The following is a 15,401-nucleotide window of genomic DNA, read 5'->3' as shown; positions in this document are numbered from 1 at the left end:
CCTGGTCGACTTCTCTGGTCGACTTCCCTGGTCGACTTCTCCGGTCTACTTCCCCGGTCGACTTCCCCGGTCGACTTCCCCGGTCGACTTCTCCGGTCTACTTCCCTGGTCGACTTCCCTGGTCGACTTCCCTGGTCGACTTCTCTGGTCTACTTCCCCGGTCGACTTTTCCGGTCGACTTCTCCGGTCTACTTCCCCGGTCGACTTCCCCGGTCGACTTCCCTGGTCTACTTCCCTGGTCTACTCACTTTCTTGCTACAATATACCACTACCACCTACTTTCATGAAATAAACTATCTTGGTCGATAGCTGAGATGACTGCTAGATTGTTATCATTATCAAAGTTCCACTGCACTTTGACAATATAGTAACTAATAACGAATCTGGGTGATATGCTTTGTGAATACGTTATATTGTAGGGTCCTTTCCTCTATCCAACACCTATGGCCTTTTTTCACACTACTGAGCTAAACCGAGCTGAGCTGCATTGACCTGGCCTGGTTACACATCCACCAGAGTTACTGCTGGAACAGATCTGGAAAGACAATGTGAAGAAAGAAAAACAACAAATCTCCAAGCCAGAACAGTATGGGTTAGGCATGTCCTATAGTGTGAATCAGGTACTAGTGTAACGGATGTGAAACGACTAGCTTAGTTAGCGGTGTTCGCGCTAAATAGCGTTTCAATCGGTGACGTCACTTGCTCTGAGACCTTGAAGTAGTAGTTCCCCTTTGCTCTGCAAGGGCCGTGGCTTTTGTGGAGCGATGGGTAACGATGCTTCGAGGGTGACTGTTGTTGATGTGTGCAGAGTGTCCCTGGTTCACGCCCGGGTATGGGCGAGGGGACGGTCTAAAGTTATACTGTTACACTAGCAACCTCAACAAGAGGTTTGGACCTCTTGGTGTAATGGCTAAGGTGTTGGGACTGTCCTACTAAAGCAAATCAAAATACCCCGTTTTACTTTGTCAGTTGCATCAACAGTACTGTGAGCATCAGCCTGTCATTTTCTAACTGAAGACAGGATGGAGTAGACAGAGGGTTTGAAACTGGGGCAGGAAGAGGAGGAGTAGACAGAGGGTTTGTAACTGGGGCAGGAAGAGGAGGAGTGGACAGAGGGTTTGAAACTGGGGCAGGAAGGGGAAGGGGAAGGAGTAGACAGAGGGTTTGAAACTGGGGCAGGAAGGGGAGGAGTAGACAGAGGGTTTGAAACTGGGGCAGGAAGGGGAAGGAGAAGGAGTAGACAGAGGGTTTGAAACTGGGGCAGGAGGGGGAGGAGTAGACAGAGGGTTTGAAACTGGGGCAGGAAGAGGAGGAGTAGACAGAGGGTTTGTAACTGGGGCAGGAAGAGGAGGAGTGGACAGAGGGTTTGAAACTGGGGCAGGAAGGGGAAGGGGAAGGAGTAGACAGAGGGTTTGAAACTGGGGCAGGAAGGGGAGGAGTAGACAGAGGGTTTGAAACTGGGGCAGGAAGGGGAAGGAGAAGGAGTAGACAGAGGGTTTGAAACTGGGGCAGGAGGGGGAGGAGTAGACAGAGGGTTTGAAACTGGGGCAGGAAGGGGAGGAGTAGACAGGAAGGAGAAGGAGTAGACAGAGGGTTTGAAACTGGGGCAGGAAGGGGAGGAGTAGACAGAGGGTTTGAAACTGGGGCAGGAAGGGGAGGAGTAGACAGAGGGTTTGAAACTGGGGCAGGAAGGGGAGGAGTAGACAGAGGGTTTGAAACTGGGGCAGGAAGGGGAGGAGTAGACAGAGGGTTTCAAACTGGGGCAGGAAGGGGAGGAGTAGACAGAGGGTTTGAAACTGGGGCAGGAAGGGGAGGAGTAGACAGAGGGTTTGAAACTGGGGCAGGAAGGGGAAGGGGAAGGAGTAGACAGAGGGTTTGAAACTGGGGCAGGAAGGGGAGGAGTAGACAGAGGGTTTGAAACTGGGGCAGGAAGGGGGAAGGAGTAGACAGAGGGTTTGAAACTGGGGCAGGAAGGGGAGGAGTAGACAGAGGGTTTGAAACTGGGGCAGGAAGGGGAGGAGTCGGCTTGCACAAATATGACATTGAGCCAAGATGGGAAAGAAGAAGAATGTAAGTCAAAACATGTTTTTTATCAAGTCTGCTTCCTGGTATGTAGTATTGCAGAACTTGAGTTGTGTCCCAACTATTGCTGAACTGGAAAGAACTATCCTGATGTTACAAGTTAGTGTTGATGGAATTTATATGAATGACTAGAATATTCCACCCTGAAATCGTATGAAATTGATTAGAATTATGTATAACCATAGTCTGTACAATATGTCTATAACAGTATCTTAAAAACAGACAAGATTCGGTGCCGACCTTGGCTGGAGCCACTGAGAGCACTTCCCAGGGTCTCGGTCTCCCTATCTTGAGGGAGTAAGTCTCTCGGATTCCCCTAATCTTTGTCGGCTGGGTAGCAGGACATTGTGTGCTAATGTTAGTGTGAATGTGTGTGCGTGAGAAGACAGTATAAAATGAATGGTTTTGTACAACAGGCCAGCGCTCTCTCGTCAATAAACTTTCTGACTATTGTAGCTGGGCCTCCGTCTGATTCATTTCAACCAGTTTCTTACAAATTCTGGGTTTCAGGCAGAGTAGTTTAATTGAATTGGGTTTATGAACATTGAGAACATAATAATCGTAACAAGTTAGTAAACCACATGTATGGCAAACAAAGGGATTAGTGTTAAACCAATGGTTAGATTTAGGCTGCAACCCTAAAGTATTGTCTCTGTAGCTTCATGTTATTATGGTTTGGCAGAAATATACAGTGTATTCAATATAGCCCACAGTCATGCTGTCATTGTGACATAGGCCTGGCATTAACTGGTGATGAAATCAGAGCTTTAAAGTTATCTTTAAAGTAAAGTGGAACAGAGGTGGTTCGGCAAACTACTCAAAGTGACTTATAACCTTTCCCGAGACGTGAATACTTGTGTTAGCTTCCCCAAACGAATGCGTAGGCCCTTAGCTCACGTTTCTGATGCGCAGGAGACCGGGATTTGAACCCATGTTAATCTGTCACATACACACTAGACTATGTTGTAGTTGTCCTGCATCCTCATGATAACTCATCTTTGCTGCCCTGAGTTGAACTTGACCATGATTCAACCATCCTAATGATGACGCATGTGTTGGAATGTCCTCTAATTAAATTTAGACCAGCGTTATATATCATATAAGCAGGCAACCAGAACTTACCAATTTAACCTTTCAGCTGCTGAAACTAACGGACAAAACATACACAGGATTTGTTTTGAATCTAAAACATATGAAGAGTCATTGTGACTGTACATTGGTAAAGGTGACATTGTGGACACATTGTTTTGTTAAACTGTTATATTGCAGCACTGTAGCTACATTGTTTTTGTGTATCCATCCCTAAGCACAAGCAGCTACTCCTGTGAAACAGATGTGATACAACGTTTTACTTACCTATCTAAAACAAAGTATAAATCGTAAGCTCCGTGGCAAGACGCTTCTTCTGCACGACAAGACCAAGCAAACAAACTCAGCAGAATTACGCCAGCTGTTACTGCTGTTGACGTCCAGTGGAATTTAGCGCGATGGCGTGTTTTCTCCTTCATTGTCAAGTTCAACCGTGTTGCCATTGTGGGCCGCAAAGTAAACTTCTAAAGAGAAATTACACACGTATTATTCTAGCACATGAACAGCAGGCCTAGTGAGTAAACTAAAAACGATTCGCACATCTGCAACGGTTGAGGAGCAAGATGTCAAAACGTATACAAGCGCAACAATGATATATAGCCTTCTTACAAAATAGAGGAAATAACAGAGCCCATGTCACCGAGAGTATTTCCTAATATCCTATGACCATTTTACACTATCTCTTGTAACCTCAGCAAGTCTCAGCAAGTGTTGGGTCAATTCAATAGCCCATTGCATAAAACTTCCCCGTAGGCTACACGAAGCAGCACACTCCCACGAAAAGTTAGGTTCATTCCAAAAGGCGCATGCGCCTGGTGAAAACAGATGTGGTAAAGTTGAGTGGGTCTCCGGGTGGTCGCAGTGCTGTCAGAGCGCAAGCACACACCCAACAGCTGCTGTAAGGTCTTTCAGAGGTTGGGGAAAAGGGAAAGGCAAAAGGCTATGCACAATTCAATCACCAGAACGTTTCGGCCCATAGTAGCCTAGTGGTTAGAGCATTGGACTAGTAACCGAATGGTTGCAAGTTCAAACCCCCGAGCTGACAAGGTAAAAATCTGTCATTCTGCCCCTGAACAGGCAGTTAACCCACTGTTCCTAGGCCGTCATTGAAAATATGAATTTGTTCTTAAATGACTTGCCTTTCTTAAATAAAGGTTTAACAAAAAATAGTATATTGACAATTATTTAACAAAAGGTCGGTTTAAAGTGGGTGAATATCCTATAATAATTTGCAGCCTAGTCTTTATCTAAAATGCCGTTTTTGGGTGGAAGAGAGTGAGGGCTACCAATTAAATATGAAAACATAGCCTAGGCCTACTGTCGATGCATCTTTTGTTATTCTGAATACAGCACCATCAAAACGAAAACCCAAATCCTGCTGTCACCAGTCCTCTATTTTTTATCCAACCACAGTGGACGGCAAAGATTTTTTTTTATCCAACCACAGTAGCCGGCAAATATTTTTTTTAATCTGACGATGATTTATGAGATTGTAGCCTAAATCATGATTATGAAATAGTAAGTCGTTATTATGAGGCAATGAGTCATTATTATGAGATACTAAGTCATTAGTCTGAGATACTAAGTCATTATTATGAGTTAGTAAGTCATTATGAGATAGTAAGTCATTATTATGAGATAGTAGGTCATTTATAAGAAATAGGGAGTCATTATTATTAAATAGGGTGTCATTATGAAATAGTAAGTCATTATTATGAGATATGTTTAGTTGATCTTTATCACATGAATCCAATGTGCACTTTGCATCAGGCAGTCCTCAACTTTCAAGGTTAACCTTATGTACAGTGCCCACGGAAAGTATTCAGACTCCTTGACTTTCTGCACATTTTGTTACGTTACATCCTTATTCTAAAATTGATTAAAATTGTTGTTTTTTTCTCATCAATGCAACACATAATGACAAAGCAAAAACATGTTTTTAGATTTTTTTTGCTCTTTCACTTTTTTTAAATGAAATAACATTTACATAAGTATTCAGACCCTTTACTCAGTACTTTGTTGAAGCTCCTTTGGCAGCGATTACAGCCTTGAGTCTTCTTGGGTGTGACGCTACAAGCTTGGCACACCTGTATTTAGGGAGTTTCTTCGATTCAGCTCTGCAGATTCTATCAAGCTCTGTCAGGTTGGATGGGGAGTGTTGCTGCATTTTTAGGTTTCTCCAGAGATGTTCGGTCGGGTTTAAGTCCGGGCTCTGGCTGGGCCACTCAAGGACATTGAGACGTGTCCTGTTGGAAGGTTGGTAGGTGAACCTTTGCACCAATCTGAGGTCCTGAGCGCTGTGGAGCAAGTTTTCATCAAGGATCTCTCTGTACTTTGCTCTGTTCATCTTTGACTCGATCCTGACTAGTCTCCCAGTCCCTGCCGCTGAAAAACATCCCCACAGCATGATGCTGCCAACACCACGCTTCACCGTAGGGATGATGCCAGGTTTCCTCCAGACGTGACGCTTGGCATTCAGGCCAAAGAGCTTAATCTTAGTTTCATCAGACCAGAGAATCTTGTTTCTCATGGTCTGTGAGTCTTTAGGTGCCATTTGGCATAATCCAATTGGGTTGTCATGTGCCTTTTACTGAGGAGTGGCTTCCGTCTAGCCACTCTGCCATAAAGGCCTGATTGGTGGAGTGTTGCAGGTTGTCGTTCGGGAAGGTTCTCCCATCTCCAAAGAGGAACTCCAGAACTCTGTCAGAGTGACCATCGGGTTCTTGGTCATCTCCCTGACCAAGGCCCTTCTCCCCCGATTGCTCAGTTTGGCCGGGCAGCCAGCTCTAGGAAGGGTCTTGGTGGTTCCAAACTTCTTCCATTTAAGAATGATGGAGGCCACTGTGTTCTTGGGGACTTTCAAAGCCGCAGACATTTTTTGGTGACCTTCCCCAGATCTTTGCCTCGAAACAATCCTGTTTTGGAGCTCTGTGGACAATTCTTTCGACCTCATGGCTTGGTTTTTGCTCTGACATGCATTGTCAGCTGTGGAACCTTATATAGACAGGTGTGTGCCTTTCCAAATCATGTCCAATCAAGTTGTTGAAACATCTCAAGGATGATCAATGGAAATGGAAATCAATGGAAAACGCTAAATTTCAATTTCAATTTCCTTGCCATGTTGTCGTCTTAGATCTCTCTTTATGTAGTGTCATGTTGTCTCTCTTGTCGGGATGTGTGTTTCGTCCTATATTTATATATATATACATATTTTTAATCCCAGCCCCCGTTCCCGCAGGAGGCCTTTTGCCGTTAGGTAGGCCTTCATTGTAAATAAGAATTTGTTCTTAACTGACTTGCCTAGTTAAATAAAGGTTAAATAATAAATAAAATATATATAGACACTATATACACACTCACTAGACTATATATACACACTATATACACACTCACTAGACTATATATACACACTATATACACACTCACTAGACTATATATACACACTATATACACACTCACTATTTTATTTATTTTATTTAACCTTTATTTAACTAGGCAAGTCTGTTATGAACAAATTCTTATTTACAATGAAGGCCTACCTAACGGCAAAAGGCCTCCTGCGGGGACGGGGGGCCTGGGATAATGTTTTAAAAATAAACACATATTTTTAGGACAAAAAACACATCACAACAAGAGAGACAACACAACACAACACTAGATAAAGAGAGACCTAAGGCAAAAGCATAGTAAGGCGACAACACAGCATGGTAGCATCACAACATAACAATAACATGGTAGCAACACAGCATGGTAGCATCACTACATAACAATAACTTGGTAGCAACACTACATGGTAGCATCACCACATAACAATAACATGGTAGCAACACAGCATGGTAGCATCACAACATAACAATAACATGGTAGCAACACAGCATGGTAGCATCACAACATAACAATAACATGGTAGCAACACTACATGGTAGCATCACAACATACCAATAACATGGTATCAACACAGCATGGTATCATCACAACATAACAATAACATGGTAGCAACACTACATGGTAGCATCACAACATAACAATAACATGGTAGCAACACAGCATGGTAGCATCACAACATAACAATAACTTGGTAGCAACACTACATGGTAGCATCACCACATAACAATAACATGGTAGCAACACAGCATGGTAGAATCACAACATAACAATAACATGGTAGCAACAGCAGCATGGTAGCATCACAACATAACACATGGTAGCAACACTACATGGTAGCATAACACTACATGGTAGCATCACCACATAACAATAACATGGTAGCATCAACACTACATGGTGGCATCACAACATAACAATGGTAACATGGTAGCAACACTACATGGTAGCATGGTATCATCACAACACAAAACATGGTAGCAACACAGCATGGTAGCATCACAACATAACAATAACATGGTAGCAACATACATGGGCATCACTACATAACACTTGGTAGCAACACTACATGGTAGCATCACCACATAACAATAACATGGTAGCAACACAGCATGGTAGAATCACAACATAACAATAACATGGTAGCAACACAGCATGGTAGCATCACAACATCACAATAACATGGTAGCATCACTACATGGTAGCATCACCACATAACAATAACATGGTAGCAACACTACATGGTAGCAGCACAAAACATGGTACAAGCATTATTGGGCACAGACAACAGCACAAAGGTCAAGGATTTAGAGACAGCAATACTTCACACAAAGCAGCCACAACTGTCAATAAGACCTCTGGCTAACAGACCTCTGGCACAGACACATCTGTAGCCATCACAGTATGTTAACAGACCTCTGGCAGAGACACGTCTGTAGCTATCACAGTATGTTAACAGACCTCTGGCAGAGACACGTCTGTAGCTATCACAGTATGTTAACAGACCTCTGGCAGAGTTATGTCTGTAGCCATCACAGTATGTTAACAGACCTCTGGCAGAGACATGTCTGTAGCTATCACAGTATGTTAACAGACCTCTGGCAGAGTTATGTCTGTAGCCATCACAGTATGTTAACAGACCTCTGGCAGAGTTATGTCTGTAGCCATCTCAGTATGTTAACAGACCTCTGCAGCAGACACGTCTGTAGCCATCACAGTATGTTAACAGACCTCTGGCAGAGTTATGTCTGTAGCCATCACAGTATGTTAACAGACCTCTGGCAGAGTTATGTCTGTAGCCATCACAGTATGTTAACAGGCCTCTGGCAGAGTTATGTCTGTAGCCATCACAGTATGTTAACAGACCTCTGGCAGAGTTATGTCTGTAGCCATCACAGTATGTTAACAGACCTCTGGCAGAGTTATGTCTGTAGCCATCTCAGTATGTTAACAGACTTCTGCAGCAGACACGTCTGTAGCCATCACAGTATGTTAACAGACCTCTGGCAGAGATGTGTCTGTAGCCATCACAGTATGTTAACAGACCTCTGCAACAGACTTGCACCTCTAGTAGTCCTCTAACTAGTGATCTCTCTCTCTCTCTCTCTCTCTTACTGTGTGTAGCAGGTAGGCTCATAAAGAGGGGATGTCACTACTTGGCATTTTCCATGACAGAGAGGTACATTCCATGTCTTCTATCTCCTCACCCAGACTGGTCCCAGATCTGTTTGTGCTGTCTTGCTATCAATGACCATAGGAGTTGTAAAGACCCAGACTGGTCCCAGATCTGTTTGTGCTGTCTTGCTATCAATGACCATAGGAGTTGTAAAGACCCAGACTGGTCCCAGATCTGTTTGTGCTGTCTTGCTATCAATGACCATAGGAGTTGTAAAGACCCAGACTGGTCCCAGATCTGTTTGTGCTGTCTTGCTATCAATGACCATAGGAGTTGTAAAGACCCAGACTGGTCGCAGATCTGTTTGTGCTGTCTTGCTATCAATGACCATAGGAGTTGTAAAGACCCAGACTGGTCCCAGATCTGTTTGTGCTGTCTTGCTATCAATGACCATAGGAGTTGTAAAGACCCAGACTGGTCCCAGATCTGTTTGTGCTGTCTTGCTATCAATGACCATAGGAGTTGTAAAGATAGCACAAACAGATCTGGGACCAGTCTATTATACTTAGATCCTTCTGTTTCTGTTGGAAACAAGGCAAATCACACAATTCCGTAGTTTAGGATGAGACACCACAGAATGGAAGTAGAAGAATCCCAGAAATTAGGGATATTCCCAATACCATTACTGGTAGTAACGTGTCATGGGTCTGGCAACTGGCAAGTGACTCTATTGGTACTGTGGCTAGCGATGCACTGTTACATCTCTGACAATTAGACCAAAATGAAAGGAAAGAAATCAGCTATGTAGTGTTTTGCTAGATCAGTTCACCACAACGGTAATTATGTGGCAATGCATTTTCCCTCTTTTGTTTCTGCACAAACACACCGAAACAACAACGTAATTAGCATTAAAAAAATAGTCCTTCCTCATCAAATTGGAATACTGCGGATAACTGCAAAATGCAACAGTATAATTATCTGGTGAATCAAAGTGGAGTTAAATTGTAATTAATGATTGGGAAAGATGTTAATTCTTCTGCATGCTTCTTCGGGTTCCATACATGGTCTACACATCATCCCACAATACATTATAAACGGTGAGGCATCAAAAACAACAAGGCTGCATCCCGACTGGCCTCTTGTTCCGTATATAGTGCACTACGAAGGGAGTAGGGAGCCATTTCGGAAGCACCCCAAGGATGTATTGTTACATTCAAATGATCTCTGATCGGGGTGTTGTATTTGGAAGAAAAAAAATAGTTGTATCTCTGCCGATTCGTTGTGGACTTTAAAGTAACGTTCCTGATTGAAGGTGACAGTTCAAAAGAAAACAAAGTAATTGTTAAAACCACTGAGGTGTTGAACGCCATCAGCAGAACACAATCCATGATGAACCACTAGGGTGTTACTTCAACAGAAGATTCTCAACAGTTATGGAGGAAACCTAAGAACCATGCCATCGACATCAACAGATTATGGAGGAACCCTAAGAACCATGCCATTGACATCAACAGATTATGGAGGAAACCTAAGAACCATGCCATCGACATCAACAGATTATGGAGGAACCCTAAGAACCATGCCATCAACATCAAGAGATTATGGAGGAACCCTAAGAACCATGCCATCGACATCAACATATTATGGAGGAACCCTAAGAACCATGCCATCGACATCAACATCAACAGATTATGGAGGAACCCTAAGAACCATGCCATCGACATCAACATTAACAGATTATGGAGGAACCATAAGAACCATGCCATCGACATCAACAGATTATGGAGGAACCCTAAGAACCATGCCATCGACATCAACAGATTATGGAGGAACCCTAAGAACCATGCCATCGACGTCAACAGATTATGGAGGAACCCTAAGAACCATGCCATTGACGTCAACATCAACAGATTATGGAGGAACCCTAAGAACCATGCCATCGACATCAACAGATTATGGAGGAACCCTAAGAACCATGCCATCGACATCAACAGATTATGATAGAAGGAAGTTGCCCAAAAAATAACAAACAATGTTTGTGTCTTGCACACCCATATGTATACCGTAGATTAGCCTGACCAATCTCTTCACATTGACTGATTCATGATTACGCCATGACTGTGTCTCTGCATTGCTCAAATATCTGAAGTGACTCACAGAATGGTGACTCACCGTTATTTGCCAATGGTGTGTCTATGGTATGCCTATGGGAATGTCTAAGGGAGATGTACCACAATAATTAGAATGTCCAATGGAGATGTACCACAATAATTAGAATGTCCAATGGAGATGTACCACAATAATTAGAATGTCTAAGGGAGATGTACCACAATAATTAGAATGTCTAAGGGAGATGTACCACAATAATTAGAATGTCCATGGTAGATGTACACAATAATTAGAATGTCCAATGGAGATGTACCACAATAATTATAATGTCCATGGTAGATGTACACAATAATTAGAATGTCCATGGTAGATGTACACAATACTTAGAATGTCCAATGGAGATGTACCACAATAATTAGAATGTCCATGGTAGATGTACACAATACTTAGAATGTCCAATGGAGATGTACCACAATAATTAGAATGTCTAAGGGAGATGTACCACAATAATTTGAATGTCCATGGTAGATGTACACAATAATTAGAATGTCCATGGTAGATGTACACAATAATTAGAATGTCCAATGGAGATGTACCACAATAATTAGAATGTCCAATGGAGATGTACCACAATAATTAGAATGTCCATGGTAGATGTACACAATAATTAGAATGTCCAATGGAGATGTACCACAATAATTAGAATGTCCATGGTAGATGTACACAATAATTAGAATGTCCATGGTAGATGTACACAATAATTAGAATGTCCATGGTAGATGTACCACAATAATTAGAATGTCTAAGGGAGATGTACCCAAAGAAGTACAATGTCCAAGGGAGATGTACCACAATAATTAGAATGTCCAATGGAGATGTACCACAATAATTAGAATGTCTAAGGGAGATGTACACAATAATTAGAATGTCTAAGGGAGATGTACCCAAAGAAGTACAATGTCCAAGGGAGATGTACCACAATAATTAGAATGTCCATGGTAGATGTACCACAATAATTAGAATGTCTAAGGGAGATGTACACAATAATTAGAATGTCCATGGTAGATGTACACAATAATTAGAATGTCCAATGGAGATGTACCACAATAATTAGAATGTCCATGGTAGATGTACACAATAATTAGAATGTCAATGGTAGATGTACACAATAATTAGAATGTCCAATGGAGATGTACCACAATAATTAGAATGTCCATGGTAGATGTACACAATAATTAGAATGTCCAATGGAGATGTACCACAATAATTAGAATGTCCATGGTAGATGTACCACAATAATTAGAATGTCCATGGTAGATGTACACAATAATGTCCATGGTAGATGTACCAATAATTAGAATGTCCATGGTAGATGTATGTCCATGGTAGATGTACACAATAATTAGAATGTCCATGGTAGATGTACCACAATAATTAGAATGTCCATGGTAGATGTACCACAATAATTAGAATGTCCAATGGAGATGTACCACAATAATTAGAATGTCCATGGTAGATGTACCACAATAATTAGAATGTCCAATGGAGATGTACCACAATAATTAGAATGTCCAATGGAGATGTACCACAATAATTAGAATGTCTAAGGGAGATGTACCACAATAATTAGAATGCCCATGGTAGATGTACCACAATAATTAGAATGTCCATGGTAGATGTACACAATAATTAGAATGTCCAATGGAGATGTACCACAATAATTAGAATGTCCATGGTAGATGTACACAATAATTAGAATGTCCATGGTAGATGTACACAATAATTAGAATGTCCATGGTAGATGTACCACAATCATTAGAATGTCCATGGTAGATGTACCACAATAATTAGAATGTCCAATGGAGATGTACCACAATAATTAGAATGTCCATGGTAGATGTACCACAATAATTAGAATGTCCAATGGAGATGTACCACAATAATTAGAATGTCCATGGTAGATGTACCACAATAATTAGAATGTCCAATGGAGATGTACCACACTAATTAGAATGTCCAATGGAGATGTACCACAATAATTAGAATGTCCATGGTAGATGTACACAATAATTAGAATGTCTAAGGGAGATGTACCCAAAGAAGTACAATGTCTAAGGGAGATGTACCCAAAGAAGTACAATGTCCAAGGGAGATGTAGCCCAAAAATTTGAATTTCCAAGTGTGATGAATCATTCTAATTGTCACGCCCTGGTCTTAGTATTTTGTGTTTTCTTTATTATTTTGGTCAGGCCAGGGTGTGACATGGGTTACTTATGTGGTATGCTTTGTCTAGGGGTTTTTTATAGGTTATGGGATTGTGGTGTAGTATAGTTGTCTAGAAAAGTCTATGGTTGCCTGGAGTGGTTCTCAATCAGAGGCAGGTGTTTATCGTTGTCTCTGATTGGGAACCATATTTAGGCAGCCATATTCTTTGTGTGTTTCGTGGGTGAATGTTCCTGTCTCTGTGTTTGTTTGCACCAGATAGGGCTGTTTTGGTTTTTGTCAAGTTATGTTTAGTGGTTTGTATTGTTCGTTATTATCTTTATTAAAGCTGTATCGAGATAACCACGCTGCGTTTTGATCCTCTCTTTCAACGGAAGAAAACCTTAACACCAATTCTATCGGTATACAGAGGGGTCTGGAATTATTTGATCCATTGATAAAGATTAACAAAAAAGACTGTAGAAAATAAATAATACAAATATTGTAGGCTTAAAAAAAATACGAATATATATTACTTTATACTTACACTCTTAGAAAAAAGGGTTCCAAAAGGGTTCTTCAGCTGTCGTCAAAGAACCCTTTTTGGTTCCAGGTAGAACTATTTTGGCTTCCATGCATAACCCTCTGTGGAAAGGGTTCTACATGGAACTCAAAAGGGTTCTATCAGGAACCAAAAACCAACATTTCCAGAAAGGACAGAAATGCCAACAGGGGCGGTGTTGTGGTCTACATTCAGAACGACGTTCCTGTAAAGCTTAGAGGATCTAATGTTAAATACTGTTGAAGTAATATGGCTACAGGTTCATCTGCCTCACCTAAAGCCCATTCTGGTGGGAAGATGCTATAGACCATCAAGTGCTAACAGTCAGTATCTGGATAACGTGTCGAATTTGTATTTGTATTTATCAGGGATCCCCATTGGCTGCTGCCAAGGCATGAGCCTTGATATTGCCAACTACTTTAATGATTTTTTTCATTGGCAAGATTAGCAAACATAGGCATGACATGCCAGCAACAAATGCTGACACTACACATCCAAGTATATCTGACCAAATTATGAAAGACAAGCATTGTAATTTTGAATTCCGTAAAGTAAATGTGGAAGAGGTGAAAAAAGTAACAACAATGACAAGCCACCAGGGTCTGACAACTTGGATGGAAAATTACTGAGGATAATAGCGGACAATATTATCACCCCTATTTGTAACATCTTCAATCTAAGCCTACTAGAAAGTGTTTGTCCTCAGGCCTGGAGGGAAGCCAAAGTTATTCCCCTACCTAAGAATAGTAAATCCCCCTAAAATCTAACAGAACATAGAGGGTGTTCTTCAATGGAAGCCTCTCAACCAACAAAATCCAAGAAGAATCAGGAATTCCCCAGGGCAGCTCTCTAGGCCCCTTACTTTTTTCAATCTTTACTAATGACATGCCACTGACTTTGAATAAAGCCAGTGTGTCTGTGTATACAGATGACTCAACACTATATACTTCAGCTACAACAGTGAGTGAAATCACTGCAACACTTAACAAAGAGCTGCAGTTGGTTTTAAAGGAACAAGGAACAAGTTAGCATTGTATTTGGAACAAATCATTGTTGAAATTGAGCAAGTTGAAGAGACTCAACTGTTTGTAGTAACCCTGGATTCTAAACTGTCAATATCAAAACATGTTGACACAACAATAGCTAAAAAGGGGATAAGTCTGTCCATAATAAAGCGCTGCTCTGTCTTCTTAACAATACTATCAATAAGGCAGGTCCTACAGGCCCTAGTTTCTAGCTTCTTAACAACACTATCAACAAGGCAGGTCCTACAGGCCCTAGTTTCTACCTTCTTATTATCAACACTATCAATAAGGCAGGTCCTACAGGCCCTAGTTTCTACCTTCTTAACAACACTATCAACAAGGCAGGTCCTACAGGCCCTAGTTTCTACCTTCTTAACAACACTATCAACAAGGCAGGTCCTACAGTCCCTAGTTTCTACCTTCTTAACAGCCCTATCAACAAGGCAGGTCCTACAGGTCCTAGTTTCTACCTTCTTAACATCACTATCAACAAGGCAGGTCCTACAGGCCCTAGTTTCTACCTTCATAACAACACTATCAACAAGGCAGGTCCTACAGGCCCTAGTTTCTACCTTCTTAACAACACTATCAACAAGGCAGGTCCTACAGGCCCTAGTTTCTACCTTCTTAACAACACTATCAACAAGGCAGGTCCTACAGGCCCTAGTTTCTACCTTATTAACAGCACTATCAACAAGGCAGGTCCTACAGGCCCTAGTTTCTACCTTCTTAACAACACTATCACCAAGGCAGGTCCTACAGGTCCTAGTTTTGTCGCATCTGGACTACTGTTCAGTCGTGTGGTCAGGTGCCACAAAGAGGGACTTAGGAA

At 41.7% G+C, this 15,401-nt stretch overlaps 1 protein-coding gene across 1 annotated transcript in view; it reads right to left on the bottom strand.

Moving 5' to 3' along the window:
* The window catches only part of LOC139389984 (anthrax toxin receptor 2-like), a 131,832-nt gene extending 127,905 nt beyond the window's left edge, over positions 1 to 3,927 (bottom strand). The window contains exon 1 of the mRNA XM_071137051.1: positions 3,439 to 3,927. Within this exon, the coding sequence (XP_070993152.1) occupies positions 3,439 to 3,614 (176 nt within the window). The 5' untranslated portion in view covers positions 3,615 to 3,927. The remainder of the gene's footprint in view (positions 1 to 3,438) is intronic.
* Between the last annotated feature and the right edge of the window lie 11,474 nt (positions 3,928 to 15,401).

Source organism: Oncorhynchus clarkii, chromosome 30, assembly GCF_045791955.1.
Source record: "Oncorhynchus clarkii lewisi isolate Uvic-CL-2024 chromosome 30, UVic_Ocla_1.0, whole genome shotgun sequence".
NCBI classification, from domain to species: domain Eukaryota; kingdom Metazoa; phylum Chordata; class Actinopteri; order Salmoniformes; family Salmonidae; genus Oncorhynchus; species Oncorhynchus clarkii.
This window is presented reverse-complemented; position numbering and strand designations above follow the sequence as displayed.